General features: G+C 35.2%; 1 protein-coding gene across 6 annotated transcripts in view; it reads left to right on the top strand.

The window, feature by feature from the left end:
* The window catches only part of METTL25 (methyltransferase like 25), a 153,701-nt gene that overhangs the window by 17,536 nt on the left and 119,910 nt on the right, over positions 1 to 16,255 (top strand). For all 6 annotated transcript variants that reach the window (XM_019800442.2, XM_034644455.1, XM_034644456.1 and 3 more), the window contains exons 2-4: positions 5,367 to 5,531; positions 6,440 to 6,546; positions 15,584 to 16,180. In XM_019800442.2, the coding sequence (XP_019656001.1) occupies positions 5,367 to 5,531; positions 6,440 to 6,546; positions 15,584 to 16,180 (869 nt within the window). The remainder of the gene's footprint in view (positions 1 to 5,366; positions 5,532 to 6,439; positions 6,547 to 15,583; positions 16,181 to 16,255) is intronic.

The following is a 16,255-nucleotide window of genomic DNA, read 5'->3' on the forward strand; positions in this document are numbered from 1 at the left end:
GCCTGAGTAAGCACATCCCTGTGGGATCTCAGCAGAATTCTAACTGGGAATTTCTGTGCCCTCTAGAATCCATATTGGACACTTACTGTCTGTGTGCTTTGTAAATGGTTAAGACACATATCCCATAAATGGATCTCAAATTACACCTTGGAATTGTTTATTTTTTAATCAGGTTTACTTTTTATTTACCAAATCAATTTCTAAATTGCTGCTTCTTTGTATGATATTTTTATTTTCCTTCAAATTAAACTATGAAAATGGTCTGTTATAGTTAAAATATGTAGTTAGATTTTCCTATTTTTATATTTAATTTTATTTTTAGTTTTATAAGTAATTAAATGTGAAAATGCTTTTGAAATGGTTACATGTACTTTATACATACAATATGATGTTAATATTGGCACAGTAAGAACATGCATGTCAATTGTTTGTTAATTTTACCTTATTTTTTCTAAGAGCATGGTTTATGTGTTGAAATGACATATTGTTTCATTTCACATGCAACCTGAAATTACTCTGAAGTAGCATAAGCAAAAAGTTTCCTAGCATGTAATTGGATGATAGAAATTATTTTTTTTAAAAAAACAGCAGTATATATATTTTCTTCCTTACACAAGTGATAAGATTATAGAGATATCAAACATTCATAAAATTTAATGCATCCTATCTATAATTTTCAAGTTCAGCAAGACAGACTTTACCTTTTGGTTGAAGTCTACTAAACAAGTATAAAAGATTAAAGCCTAAGTCATTCGTTGTGGAAGTCTCAGCCTTAAAATGTTCATTAAATGTCCATTGAAAATAAGTAACTTTCCATTTTAGAAAACATGTTCAATTCAACTCAGCCAGCACTTATGAGCACTTATTGTGCTTATGGGAGTTTATTGATAAGAAAAAAAAATCTCCTGTGAAGCTATTGCAGTAGCACTGGTGAAAGTTAATAGAGTTTGAACTCAGGCAGTGATAGTGGGGCAAGGGAAAGGTGGGTGGTTAGTTCCACAGTGAAAGACATTTTTTACATTAAGATTGATGGGTGGCTGGATATGTGGATTTAGGGCACAGGGAGCATTTAAGATAATGTAAAGACTTAGCTTCAGCACTGAGCAAGTAAGGACATTATTAAACAAGATAGGAAATAGAGAGGAAAGGTTTGGAGAGCATGAGAATGTGCATTTCAGTTTTGAACCTTTTGAATTAGAGGCATCTGTAGGATATTCATGTAGAAATGAATATAAAACATTTTCATGTCCTTCGAAGACTATTATTAAGAGGGAACTGTTGATTTTTCTTGAAATTCTGGGCCATGGGACGGTTCGAGGCTGTATGATAGCAGTAGTAACCTTTGTCCTAACTCCTGTAACACAGTTAAACCTCAAAATTTAGCACATAATTATGCTTTGTCTTGTATCATATTCTAAATGTTCTAAATCGCTTGTCTCACCTTATGATTATACACATTAGGGTGAGATGAGATTTTATTCTAACAGGCTCAGCAGTGTATTGAAGTCCTCCAACTGGCTTCAGTGATTGCTACGATCACAGAAACAAATCCTAAGATGGAATTTGTTTCTCCTAGTATAGCTGGTGTTGCTGCAGTAGTGAGTATATTAAAGAATTGCTTTCATTCATCCATTCATTTCCTACTAACTGAGTGCCTGCTGTATGAAGGTATTGTTGCTTTAAAACTGGACATGAAGCAGTTGGGTTGCTTTATTTCTAGAAATAGATACTACAAAATCTCATTATAAAGTCTTTTTATTTCCTTTTCAGAGACATCAGTTGATCTATGTGTAAAAATTACTTTTTAAATTTCTCAAAACCTTAAAATCACTTCTGGTAGAGCGGGAGGTGTTGAGAGAAATAAAGTGAAGGAATTAAGAACATGAACAAAGTGAATATGAACCATTAAGATATTACTATGGTATGGATCTCTGCCAGAGGGAGTTCTTGCTAGACCTGATTCTGACAGTCATATACTTGCCTAGCAGTTTTAACTGGTGTCTTTCCTGTTTTCATTTGTAGCCTATTGAACTTACTGCTATAGCATGCTAATAATCAAATTTGGGAATTACAAGCAAGGGCTGAATACTGCCTTGGTTCACATGCCTTGCCATTTGGTGTCTATGCAAACGTGGCTAACATGTAGCCTCTCTAAGTTTTGATTTCTTCCTCTGGAAATCGAGATAAGAGCACTATGTAATCACCTCATAAGACTGTTCCATTAAATGTAAACTGTTGAGCACGGTTCCTGGCACATAGCATATGTGCAATAAATATTAATTATCATTTCAATGAGTTATTATGAATCCTAGCAGTACTCTGTCTTCCTTAAAGTTCTAGAGAACATTCAAATAAAATAACACACTTATTTTTTTAACTTTTTAAAATGTAAATATGTAAACTATGTAAAATGTAAATATATTGATTGTTGCTATTTATTTTTAGTTTTGAGGCATTATTATTCATTTCTCTACCTTGAGATTTTCATAATCAATATGTGTATATATAACTCTTCTATCTTTTCTTATACGTTGATCTCTGCTGTTAAACAAAAAAAAAGATACCTAGAGATATCCTGATTTCATATTTACAGAAAATAGCTTCTCCCCTGCCTCTTTGCTTCCCTTGTTTTTATGCCCAATTAACCTATATTACAAGAAACCTCTGTGAATAGGGATCTAGGGTGTACAAAAAAATAAGAGTAAATAGACAAAGCATGCAATCAAGCTGAACAGGTACTTCCAGTAGGGGGAGATATTTACAAAATAATCATGCCACTTAATATGCCAGTGCAGTGGCAACAAATTTATAAACAAAGCTTTCCCTGTGTAAAAATTCCAGCTAATTAATAAAGTAAATATTGGTTGAGTAACACTGTGGTTTCTGTCTTGCCAGTTGCGGAACCCAAACTCCTTCTACAAGTACCTAGAGAAGCACTATGAGGACTACATACACTGTCACCATTGCCATATAACTTCTTACATACTGTTTCAGAGTGGAAGTAAAGATAAGAACATGATGTGCCTCTCTCTCTCTCTCTCTCTCTTTCTGAATCTTTAAAAATTGCTAGTGGAAGTTACAGGCTGGATCACTTTAAAACAAAGAAAGTACAGAAGCTGTATTTCTGTAATTCAGTAAGATTTTTTCACAGGTCCTAGACTATCTGAATAAACTGGTATGGCCCTAAATGACATAAACTAATGGACTGAATCAGAACACTATCTTTTAAAAAAAAAAAAAAAAGCAAGCATTGTTAAGATAATAGCTTTGTAATTTAGATCTCCAGATTTCTGAAATTTCTGCCGAGGCCTATAATTAAAAGCAAATTAACAACATTTAGATCAAGTTGGATTTGGATTTTTTCAAGTATTTTTGGTAGGTTAGTTAAGTTGATTTGAACATTTACTTGTCCAACAGAAACATCACATTTCTTTCTGTTGGCAACATTGTCCAATAACTGACTACTATAATAGTCCCTCTGCACTTTGAGATTTAATACTCTTATTCTATCACATTCTAAGAAATTGCTGCCCTGGAACTTGGAGATGTTGAGACTGCCCTTAAACCTGAGAGTCTCACTTAATAGTTAACTGAGTTTTCCCCTCTGTATCATGCCTAAATATTTTGATGTGGATTTTATTACTTTTGGCTGCGTTAGTAAATTCAGTTTGTAAAATATCCAAAGAACTTTATAATACACAAAATATATCTTAAATAAATTCACTGTAGTAATTTTGTAGCTTTAATTTCTATTTAGTTGATTCAGAAATGGAAGTTATAGGTCTCTGCCAATTTTATTCTTATTAATTAACATGGTAAACATTACCACCAACAACTTAACAGATATTAGCTTTAAAAAGATACTGTGTTAAATATGCAAGACTTTATCAATTTTCCTCTATTAATTTTTGCTAGAAGCATCATTATTGTGTTTAAATGAATTTTTACAATTTTATAACTAACTATGGAGGGTTAGCTATGCTAGAATAGACTTCACAGTGTATAGTTTGGTTTCTCTGATAGAACCAAAGTTATTTCCTGGATTGTACCATTCTTTCATAAGGTGAGTATTTTAAATACTTCGTTTAAACACTGAATATGTGGGGCTTTTTAATGATTAAAAGTAATATTCAATGAGTGAACTTAATTAGACTGATCCGTCTAAAGAGCTCATTTGAACCACTACAGACACATTGGAATACCCTTTTTGTAAGCTTCCTAAATAAATATATAAAAATAGCCGTAGAAAACTGAAATTGAGCAAATAAAAAGCATCTCTATCAGTGTACATATGTGTTTCCATCTATTCCATTAGAATAGGTGAGAGTATGCTGCAATAATAAGCCTAAAACCTCAGTGACTAAAAAGAATGATGGTTACTTTCCTATATGTTGCCACCCACAGTAGGTTGACAACAGTGATGTCCATGTCATAGTCACTCACGGACTCAAGTGCCATCTTGACACATATTTCAGTTATTGCAGTTCTGGAAAAAGAAAGCATAGTGAATCCTCCAGTTCTCTTAAAACTTCTGTCTGAAAATGGCATAGTTCACTTTGGTGAGATGTGTCCACACCAGAGTTCGACAGGATACATGATCCTCACATAGAGAGAGGTACCGGATGTTTGCAGTGTGACAGTTGACCGTATTCTTCTTAATGAGTGAGCATTTGAAGATCATCAATAGTTCCTATAGTAAATGTATAGAATATATGGCTTAAAACTGACCAGGGAAAGAAAATGAACTTTTTTCACCTGATTTTAACATGACAAGTTTAAAAACTCATACTGACAGTGCATTGAACACAAGCACACACACACACACACACACACACACACACACACGCAAAATTTCTCCATGGTCCAAATGATGCGGGGACTCTTTCACAGTAACATTTATACCACTGGAGACACTGCCATTGTTCCACACGTAGGTAGTGTGCACAGGGAATAACAGTGTAGAGCAGGCTGATTGCCTTTAAATTCACAGTTGTAGGTCAGCCAGGACTGTTCATAAATTTAATGACCACATTATAGTGTAGCGGATTTTAAGCTGCTTTTTTTGCTGCTGCCTTTTTTTTTTTTTTTTGCTTTTAGAAGGATAAAAAAGGCCAAATTTTAATTTGGAATTTAAATATATAATTGTGTACACTATTAAGAGAAAACTGGATGCTACAAATAACTAATAGCTGTAATAACAAATACAGTGAAACCATTAGAGATATTATCAAAATTCACACCAAAATGAAAATATTGTCATTTGTTGTAAAGATCCAGTGTTTTTCATTTACTCTTTTTTAAATCTCACACAAAGTAGCATTAACTAGTTATTGCTAACATTTCTTTTTTTATCCTGATCTTTTTAGGTATTACTAATTTTCCCAAAATATTTTGTGAAACTTCCCAGAAGCTGGTGAGTGTGGAAGCCTTTGTTCTGGCAGTGAGATATTATTCTGTACAAAACTTGGAAATATGTACTCCTTTTGAACAGTTGCTTACAGTCCTTCGAGGAAATAAAAAACAGAGAACTGGTAAGTGTGTATGTATTTTTTTTAGTACTAGAAGCGATATACTGTCCATATATGTTCATATATTTTTTTCTAACAAGTTCTCAATTTATTGTTCTATCAGTGCTCTTCTATCGTGAGCACTGGTAGACTGGCTTATACTTAGATAAGTAGGTTTTTTTATGCATCATGTTATACAGAACAACTAGTTACAGATCTCCACGTTTTTTTTTTTCCTACATTTTAGTCCAGTTATCAGTCTTTTCCTTTATAATTGTTTTTTGTGTCAAGGAACATTTTTATTTTTTTATTTTGTTTTTAAGATTTTATTTATTTGAGAGAGATAGCAAGAGAGAGCACGAGCAGGGGCAGGGAGAAGGAGAAGCAGGCTTCCCACGGATTAGGGAGCCCGATGTGGGGCTCAATTCTGGGACCCCAGGATCATGACCCAAGCCAAAGGCAGACGCTTAGCCAAGTGAGCCACCCAGGTGCCCCTCAAGGAACATTTTTTTTTTTAAGTAATGTTCTATGGGTCCTCTATGTTCTTAATTCAAATTTTGATTCATAGCAGCTAAACTAATAGAGATCTATCATGCAGACACAGTGGAATCTCTATATTATTTTCATACGTAATTACAGAAAACATGAACATTAATGGATTTTTTTTTTAAGATTTTATTTATTTATTTGACAGAGAGAGAGAGACAGCCAGTGAGAGAGGGAACACAAGCAGGGGGAGTGGGAGAGGAAGAAGCAGGCTCCTAGCGGAGGAGCCCAATGTGGGGCTTAACCCAAACCGCTGGGATCACTCCCTGAGCCGAAGGCAGATAGATGCTTAACGACTGCGCCACCTAGGCGCCCCAACGGATGATTTTTTATTACATTTTGTTTCTTTAATAGCAGTACTTTAATTTTATTTTATTTTTGTTCAGATGAAAATGTGAAACCAGACGAATTTATGAATTTGAAAAAATCTCATGAAGTTCAGGCTATGTCAGAGCTTATCAGCAGTATTGCTGATTACTATGGAATAAAGCAGGTAAGAGAATTTCTTTGTATTTTCAGGTGTTAAAATTAGTGCCTTTTTTTTTTTTTCTTGGTATCATTTACATCTTATCTACGATCACTGTCCAGCCTTTAAATGTCATTAAATAATAGCTGATGTTAGTTATGTCAGACACTTTTTTTTTTTAAAGATTTTATTTATTTATTTGACGGAAAGACAGCCAGTGAGAGAGGGAACACAAGCAGGGGGAGTGGGAGAGGAAGAAGCAGGCTCCCAGTGGAGCAGGGCCCGATGCGGGGCTCGATCCCAGGACTCTGGGATCACGCCCTGAGCCAAATGCAGATGCTTAACAACTAAGCCACCCAGGCGCCCTATATCAGACACTTTAAATATGTGCCGTCATTTCCCAATACAGTGTGATTATGGCAAATTTATGCTAAAAATAAGATATGACTATTCATGTTTTGCCACAAATTTCACTCTTTTAAATTATCTTCGATAAGTTTCCAATTTGAGGCAGCATTATGATAATGACATTCTGCAAAATTTTTTGCCACTGGGTGTTCTCAGAACCTGGGTTACCAAGCTGTGGTCATTATAGTAACACGAAGAAACTGTGTTTTAGGACTCAGATTCTTTCACAATGTCAGAATCACAGTGCATTCCTGTTGTGAAAAGTAACTTTTGTGAAACAGTAATGTCTGAAACAGATGTTAAAATAAAATCAAATATTGCCTATATTGACCTATAAAAATAGTGAGTTATTTTTCTTATCCCTAGCTTGTAAAAATAGTAAATTATTTTTCTTATCTCAGAAGACCATCTGTGGGGGTAGTCAGAATCTTCCGTTCTTCAATTTCTGTAAGGCGTTAAAATCTTTTCCATAGATTCTCCCAGACTTGTGGAGAGTTTGAGGATGATTAGAAAACTATTACATGAAAGACCTCAGTGTGAGACAGGAATCCATCAAAATTCTAGAGGAGAACATAGGCAACAACTTCTATGACATCGGCCAGAGCAACCTTTTTCACGACACATCTCCAAAGGCAAGAGAAATAAAAGATAAAATGAACTTATGGGACTTTATCAGGATAAAGAGCTTCTGCACAGCCAAGGAAACAGTCAAAAAAACTAAGAGACAGCCCACGGAATGGGAGAATATATTTGCAAAGGACACCACAGATAAAGGACTGGTATCCAAGATCTACAAAGAACTTCTCAAACTCAATACACGAGAAACAAATAAACAAATCATAAAATGGGCAGAAGATATGAACAGACACTTTTCCAATGAAGACATACAAATGGCTAACAGACACATGAAAAAATGTTCAAAATCATTAGCCATCAGGGAAATTCAAATCAAAACCACACTGAGATACCACCTTACGCCAGTTAGAATGGCAAAGATAGACAAGGCAAGAAACAACAATTGTTGGAGAGGATGTGGAGAAAGGGGATCCCTCCTACATTGTTGGTGGGAATGCAAGTTGGTACAGCCACTCTGGAAAACAGTGTGGAGGTCCCTTAAAAAGTTAAAAATTGAACTACCCTATGACCCAGCCATTGCACTACTGGGTGTTTACCCCAAAGATACAGACGTAGTAAAGAGAAGGGCCATATGCACCCCAATGTTCATAGCTGCATTGTCCACAATAGCCAAATCATGGAAGGAGCCGAGATGCCCTTCAACAGATGACTGGATTAAGAAGCTGTGGTCCATATATACAATGGAATATTACTCAGCTATCAGAAAGAACGAATTCTCAACATTTGCTGCAACATGGACGGCACTGGAGGAGATAATGCTAAGTGAAATAAGTCAAGCAGAGAAAGACAATTATCATATGATTTCTCTCATCTATGGAACATAAGAACTAGGATGATCGGTAGGGGAAGAAAGGGATAAAGAAAAGGGGGGTAATCAGAAGGGGGAATGAAACATGAGAGACTATGGACTATGAGAAACAAACTGAAGACTTCAGAGGGGAGGGGCGTGGGGGAATGGGATAGACTGGTGATGGGTAGTAAGGAGGGCACGTATTGCATGTGCACTNATGTGCACTGGTGTTATATGCAACCTAATGAAGCATCGAACTTTACATCGCAATCCGGGGATGTACTGTATGGTGATTAACATAATATAATAAAAAAAAATCATTAAAAAAAAAAAAAGAAAACTGTCACAGTTTGGCCTAGGCATGCAGAGCCACTTGTGGCAGCATAGCTCTCTAGGTTAGGGGCTAAAGGCAAGAGCTAAGCCAGTAATTTTCAACCTTTCCTTTAGCATATCATACCTAGCAGTACCTACCTGAATCAGTAACAGGCTTACCATGACAGTGATACTCAGCTGGAGTAAAAGGGGCAATTACACAGTAAAATTTAAACTGCCATACATATTAGATGGATGGACATTAGAAACATAAAATTGAGTAGAAAACGAAACAGTTTAAAGAAGACTACATATTTTATGGTGCCATTTTTTTAAAGCTTTTAAGCAAAATAATGGTGTCTTCTTAATGCAAAAAATGCATGCAAAACAGCTATTAAAGAAGCAAGGGAATCATAATTTGAGAAGAGTTATTACTTTTGGTTGAGGAAGCAGCAAGATGAGATATGGAAGGAAAACAGTTATGTGCAGTGGAAATACTCATATTTTCATTTGTAGGATGGCTGGTGGGTTCATTGTTATAGCAGATAACTATTGGATGCCTAGCCCAAATTTTCTCAGACGTTTCGTGGTGTGCCAGCCTGCCTTCTACCTGGCAATGTCTGCATTTTTCCCCATGGGTTTTCTCTGGCTGCCAAAGCAACACACTACTTGTATACAGGTTCTGGGAATTAGTTCTTTCCCTTGAACAGCCTTGAATTAATGAATGATGAAAGTTGATATACAAATACATCAACTCCTCGACATTTCAGGTGGGATGATTCTGAGGTATGTGTTGTACACTAGCTCCTAAAGTGGTGCCTTTCTTAATAGCACACCTTTGATTGGGCTGCCTTCCTTTTTCTTTTTCAGTTCTCTGCTTCCCTCCCAAATAATTTGCTTATACTTAAATTTTTGTTGTAGAATCTGCTCTGTGATAACTGAAACTAAGATAAGTGCTATTTATTGTTGTGCTTCATAACTTTACACTTAGACTACTTTTATTCTTTATTTATATGAAATTTTACATAATTACTTTAAATTCATACGGCAGATTATTTTTTTTTCTAAAGTACAGAGAAAAAAATTTTGAAATACTTTAATGTATCATGTTAGACCTGCTTTCAGGGGACTTTATTATAGCACTGAGGCCTGTTCTTAGGAAATGAAATAACCCGAATTAAAGATTTACAGTCTTTCTCTTGAAATCACTTTATAGCAGTATGTGATTCTCACAATAGTAAAGTTTAAGATCTATTACGTTTGTACAGCTTTTACTTTTAAAATGCAGATTTAATAAATACAGATTTCAGGCAGATAGATGGAAACCCAGATTCTGAAATGTCTAACTTTACTAGTGACCGTAGACACCAGAGAAGAAAACAAAACAATTCATTTTTGCCTCAGCCACATTGCTTCCTACATGCCAAAACCCTTGCCTCTCTCACTCACATTACCAAGGCTTCCTAATTTTTATTTCCAAAATATATTCGTTCATTCATACCTGCGTGCATGCATCCATTTAACAGCTATTTCATTAGCTCCTACCATGTGTCATGCACTGTTACAGATAGATACTGAGGATGCAATAGTGAAGAAAACTAGTGATAGATATCCTTGCCCCATGGCATTTATATTCTAATGGGAGAGATAGATAATAAAGTGATTATAAATTTTTTTGTATATGTTGATATACTTTAAAGAGAAAAATAAGTAAATAAAAAGCAAAGGAAGTCACTAATTCAGAGATGGAAGATTAACGTTTTTGGTTAGGAAGAGAGGAACAAGTAAGAATTCTTTTTAAACTCATTAGAATTAAGGCCTCCTTCAGGAAGAAAGAGAGTTACCTGTTAGAATATCTGGACAAAAAACTTTTCAGATAGAGGGGATAACATGCTCAGTGGCCCAGAGTAGGAATATGTTTGGTGTGTTCTTGAAACAACCTGAAAACCAGATCAGCTGCAGTGGAGAGAGCAAGCGCAAAGTAGTAGGAGCTGGGTTTGGAGCAGTAGAGGGCAGGTCATAAAGTTGTAGAGTCTTAGAGGCCACTGTGATATTTTGGGCTTTTGCCCTGAGTGAGATGAGAACCCTTTGGACACTGGATCCCTGTGGTTGCTGTGTTGAGGGCTCTTAAGAAGCAGATATTTTCACTGTCTTTGCCCTTTTTACCATACTTTTTGTAAACATTTAAGCTGGTTCTTTTCAGAAATTGGCTCTTAACGGGAACATGTGAAGAGTTTTCAGAGTTAAGGCATAAATCCCAATAACAAAGGTTAGTGAACAAGAGATAAGATTAAAGAGTTGAGAGATTTTTTTTGCTAAGAGGAGTGACAGGATCAGACTTGGTTTTGCTTCTTGAGTATCGCCTTGAGGGAAAGGAGCAGGGAGACTCTCCAGGAGCTGTTGCAGTAAGGCAGGGTTAGGGTGCCGTTGCTAAGGTTCTGGATTTGCTCACATTTCACATGGAGGGTATGAGAGAAAGAAAGGAGTTGTCATTTCCACCTGGAATTGAGTATGGAGATATCATTAACTATGATGGAGAATATTATGGGAAGGGCAGGTTTTACAGAGAATATCAAGAACTTAGTTGTGAAGACATTAAATTTGAGATTCTTTTTAGATATTCAAGTGGGAATGTTTAGTACACTGTTGGTTATATGAGTATGAAGTTCATGGGAGAATTTCATACTAGAATTATAAATTTGAAAGTCATTAGCCTAGAATGGTAATTAGATTTCTAGGTCAGACAACAAAATATAACTCTTCTAGATGCTGAACTCTAGGAAACAAACTGAGGGTTGCTGGAGGCCAGGGGGAGGGATAATTGGTGGGCAGTAAGGAGGGCACTTGATGTCATGACCACTGGGTATTATATGTAACTGATGAATCACTAAATTCTACCTCTGAAACTAAAAAAAAAAAAAAAAAAAAAAAAAAAAAAAAGATACTATGAACCTCCTTACTGAAAAACAAAACAAAACAAAAAAGATGTAACTGTGTGAAGGGGTGGCTATGTTAATTAGTTTGCTGTAGTAATCATTTCATTATGTATATCAAAACATCATATTGTATACCTTAAATACAATTTTTATTCAAAAAAGGCAGACTCAAAAAAACATATAACTCTTCTATATGAAGTGTATTACTGTACTAATAGTCTTAAGAAATGTCACCACTATGTGTAACAATGTTTCTGTGAGAGAGTCTTCTAAACGGAATTAGGAGACTAGGAAGATACCTCCCACCAGGCATTGGACTAGAAAATCCTTCATTTTCAAACCCATAAAATGATCAGGAAGGAAAAGACTGCTGTGAGTGAGGGCTAGGAGATCAGGATGGTGAAGATTTTGCTATTCAGACCAGATAGTTTCAAGGCAAAAAGTTGTATGGCTTATGTTACTTAATTGCATAAAGGCTTTCATTGTATTGCTGACACTACATATGCTACTAAAAGACCAATTTGGAGGGGGATAAAAGTCAACTTGGATTAATAAAATAGGAGTATAAGTCAACTGACAGATTTCCTAGGAAAATTCGCCCATTACTGAAAAGGTTTTTAGATATAATATTGTGAAGGCATGATTCTTAGAGTTTCCACAGCCATCGTACAACCAGAGATAGTACAAATAAGATGCCCCAAAGGCTGTATGTAGTTGAGTCTCTTAATGGTTCAGCCACTGTACTGACAGATTTCTTAAGTGAGGTGAATTTTCTTCATTGTTCAAAACTTGATGTCCTGTTACTTGCAGCCAAAATATTCTTGATTCACAAGTGGAATTGCCACAAACAGATACAGGAACAAACTCAGTTACCTCTTGGTAAGAAGACATTTACATTGGTAGGAACAAATGTGCTGACGCTTGTAAGCAACCCACTGGTTGCTAACTTTAAGGTTGTCATCAGCATCAGTAAGTGTGTTTCACAGAAGGAAAGGAATAGAGAGCTTTGCTTTCTCTGGTGATTCAGATATGAGAGAACGGACTAATAGTTTCTACTGTATAGCACTTGTACTCATGAGTATGGGTATGGTATCTTCAGTTAGATTGTAATTCCTTAAAATCAAGATATATAATGCTTCTGTGTTTCCCATAAACCTAGCCCAGAAATGAACTTAAAAAGGGCAGAGGGAATTCTTTGTAAGTGTATTTATAGGAATTATTTATTGGAGTCTTACCTATGAACTGCTTGAATTGTAAGAACCTAAAATTTTTGAGGATTTAATTAATGGCATTACTTCAAATATAAGAATGTTTCCTTGAGTGACTCATACTTATATCAGGGTTTAACTGATCTTAGGATGGACAGAAGGTTAGATACTGATTTCTTTTTTTTTTTTTTTTAAGATTTTGTTTATTTATTTGACAGAGAGACAGCCAGCAAGAGAGGGAACACAAGCAGGGGGAGTGGGAGAGGAAGGCAGGCTCCCAGCGGAGCAGGGAGCCCAATGCGGGGCTGAATCCCAGGACCCTTGGATCATGCATTGGGCTGAAGGCAGTTGCTTAACGACTGAGCCACTTAGTCAGTCTTAGATAGTGATTTCTTATGGTAGTGTTCCTGTAATTTATTTCAGTGTTCATTTATTTCTTATGAAATGACATGGCAGTACAGTAACAATCTTGGTGATATTTTATTTCTCTTATTTTTAGTTTTATTGAGGTATAGTTTACATCTTCACCAATTCTAGCTGTACATTTTGATGAATTTGGTGTGTGCAGTTGTGTAACCACCACCATAATAAAAAATATTTGTCAGGGGCGCCTGGGTGGCACAGCGGTTAAGCATCTGCCTTCGGCTCAGAACGTGATCCCGGCGTTATGGGATCGAGCCCCACATCAGGCTCCTCCGCTATGAGCCTGCTTCTTCCTCTCCCACTCCCCCTGCTTGTTGTTCCCTCTCTCGCTGGCTGTCTCTATCTCTGTCGAATAAATAAATAAAATCTTTAAAAAATATATATTTGTCACCGTAAAAAGTTTCCTCATGCCCTTCTGCAAGATATTTTTCTCCACTCTCACGTAACTACTGACCTGCTTATAGTTGTTGTTTTGAAGTAAAGTCTACCCGCATCATAGGGCTCAAACTCATGACCCTGAGATCAAGAGTCATATGCTTTACCTACTGAACCCCTGACCTACTTGTAGTTAGGAATTTTCTAGAACATCATGTAATGGAGTCAAATAGGATGAGGAATTTTGTGTTTGTGTCCTTCAGCACAACTTTTGAGAGTCATCAATGTTGTATTTACTTTTTTGTTTTTCTTTATGCCATGGTATAGATGTACTACAGTTTGTTTTGCCATTTACAAGTTGACGGACGTTTGAGATGTTACGATTTTTTTTTTTTTTAGCTCCTATGAATATTCACATACAAGACTTTGTGTGGACATGTTTTCATTTATCTTTGGCAAAGAGCCTGAAATGGGATTTGTAGGTCATGTAATAGGTGTATGTTTTAACTTTATGATAAACTTCCAGTGTTTTTCAAGCGTCTGTACCATTTTACATTTGTGTATATCTCATTATGATTTTACTTTGCAGTTCCCTGATAACTAGTGATATCAGACTCCTTTTCGTATTGGCCATTTGTATATCTTCTTTTGTCAAGAGTGCATTCAAATATATTGCCAGTTTTTAAGTTGTCTTCTTTTTGGGTTGTAAGAGTTCTTTGTATATTCGGGATACAAACCATTGGTCAGGTAAATGTTTTGCAAATATTTCTTTTTTTAACTATGTATTTTTAATAGCAAAATTTTTAATTTTAATGAAGTCCATTTTTTCAATGAGTTCTTTTGTAGCAGAGATTTTTTATGTCCTACATAGGAAATCTTTGCCCCTTTAGTGTCACAAAGATGTTCTCATGCTTTCTTCCAGAAGTTAGTAGTTATTACTGTCACATTTAGATTTGTGATACATTTTTAATTAAGTTTTGTGTTTGCTCTGTGACAGGCAAAGTTCACTTTTTTCCCCAGGCACACATCCATTATACCAGCACCATTTGTTGAAAAGATTGTCTTCTCTATTGGATTACCATAGCCATTTTGTCAAAAATCAGTTAATTATATAAGTTTGGATCTATTTCTGTTTGCTGTTCTTTTCTGTTGATTTATTTATCTGTTTTTATACCTGCACTATGCTGTTTTTGATTACTGTAGTTTTATATTAATTCCTGAATCAGGGTGAGTCTTCCAACCTTATTATTTTTCAAAATTGTTTTGGTTATTCTAGGTACTCTGCGTTTTCATATAAACTAGAGTATCTACTTGTCAGTTTTTTTTAAAGAAGCCCTGCTGTTATTTTGATTAGGATTGTGTTGAATCTGTAAGTCATTTTGGGGGGACTGACATCTTCATTTTGAGTCTGCCATTTTGTGAACATGGTGTATCTTTATTTAGATCTTTTAAATTTTTTCTCTGCTTTTATAGTTTTTAGTGAATAGGACTTGCCGAACCTTCGTTAAATTCTATTTTTTTGCTATTTTAATTCAATTGGTTTTAAATTTTGTTTTCTAATTGTTCTTTGCTCCTGTATTGTTTATGTTCTGATGGTTCATTATTAATTTCTAATAATCCTGTATCTTGACACATTGCTAAATTCACTTGTTAGTTCTGTTTAAGTTTTGTATATTCCTTTAGATTTTCTGCAGACACAATTATGTCATTTATGAAGAAGGGCAGTTTTATTTCCCATATTTGTATCTTTTACATCTTTTCCTTGACTTATTATACTGTCTAGAACCTCTTTTAAAATGTCTAATAAAAATGATGAAAATGGTTGGTTTTTAAATAGGAATCAAAAAATTAAAAAACAAACAGGTTGTATAAATTATATAGCTATTTCTTTACTTGCTTTTAGAAGAGATATTGAGAATGCTTTCTGTTCTCATCTGACTAAAATTCTTTATTTCATTCTGTTTTTCTTACTTTAGGTAATTGACCTGGGTTCTGGAAAAGGCTACCTAAGCTCTTTTTTGTCCTTGAAGTATGGCTTAAAAGTTTATGGAATTGATTCATCAAATACCAATACTCATGGAGCTGAGGAGAGAAACAGGAAATTGAAGAAACATTGGAAAGTCTATCATACTCGATCAAAATTAGATGCCAATGGACTGGCATTTAAAATGGCAAAAGAAAGGAAAGTGCAAGATGAAATTAAGTATAAAGTAGATATTGAGGGAATATGTAACAACAGTCCTGAAAATCAAGAAAAGATGTCTACCTCAGATTTTTTGCCAGATTTTTCAGATTCTGTAATTTCTAACATTAGAACACAAATGGAAAACCTACATATGTATTCACATCAAGAAGAAAACTTGTGTTTTGAAAATGCCTTTTCCTTTATAGACCTTTTGCCTATTAATGCTGTAGAACCTGCTTCATTCCAAACAGCTAAGAGAAAAATGTCTGAAGCAAATGAAGAGAGAAGAAAACTGTCATCAAAGTCAAATGAATCAAATATCTATTCTCCTTTAACATCTTTTATCACTGCCGATTCAGAACTACATGATATTATCAAAGATTTGGAGGTAATTTCACTTTTGAATTCCTTAATGTAATTTGTAGAAATGCCCTAAGACATAGAATTACATTTTAATAGTAGC

The sequence above is a fragment of the Ailuropoda melanoleuca genome, chromosome 15 (genome assembly GCF_002007445.2).
Source record: "Ailuropoda melanoleuca isolate Jingjing chromosome 15, ASM200744v2, whole genome shotgun sequence".
Classification (NCBI taxonomy): domain Eukaryota; kingdom Metazoa; phylum Chordata; class Mammalia; order Carnivora; family Ursidae; genus Ailuropoda; species Ailuropoda melanoleuca.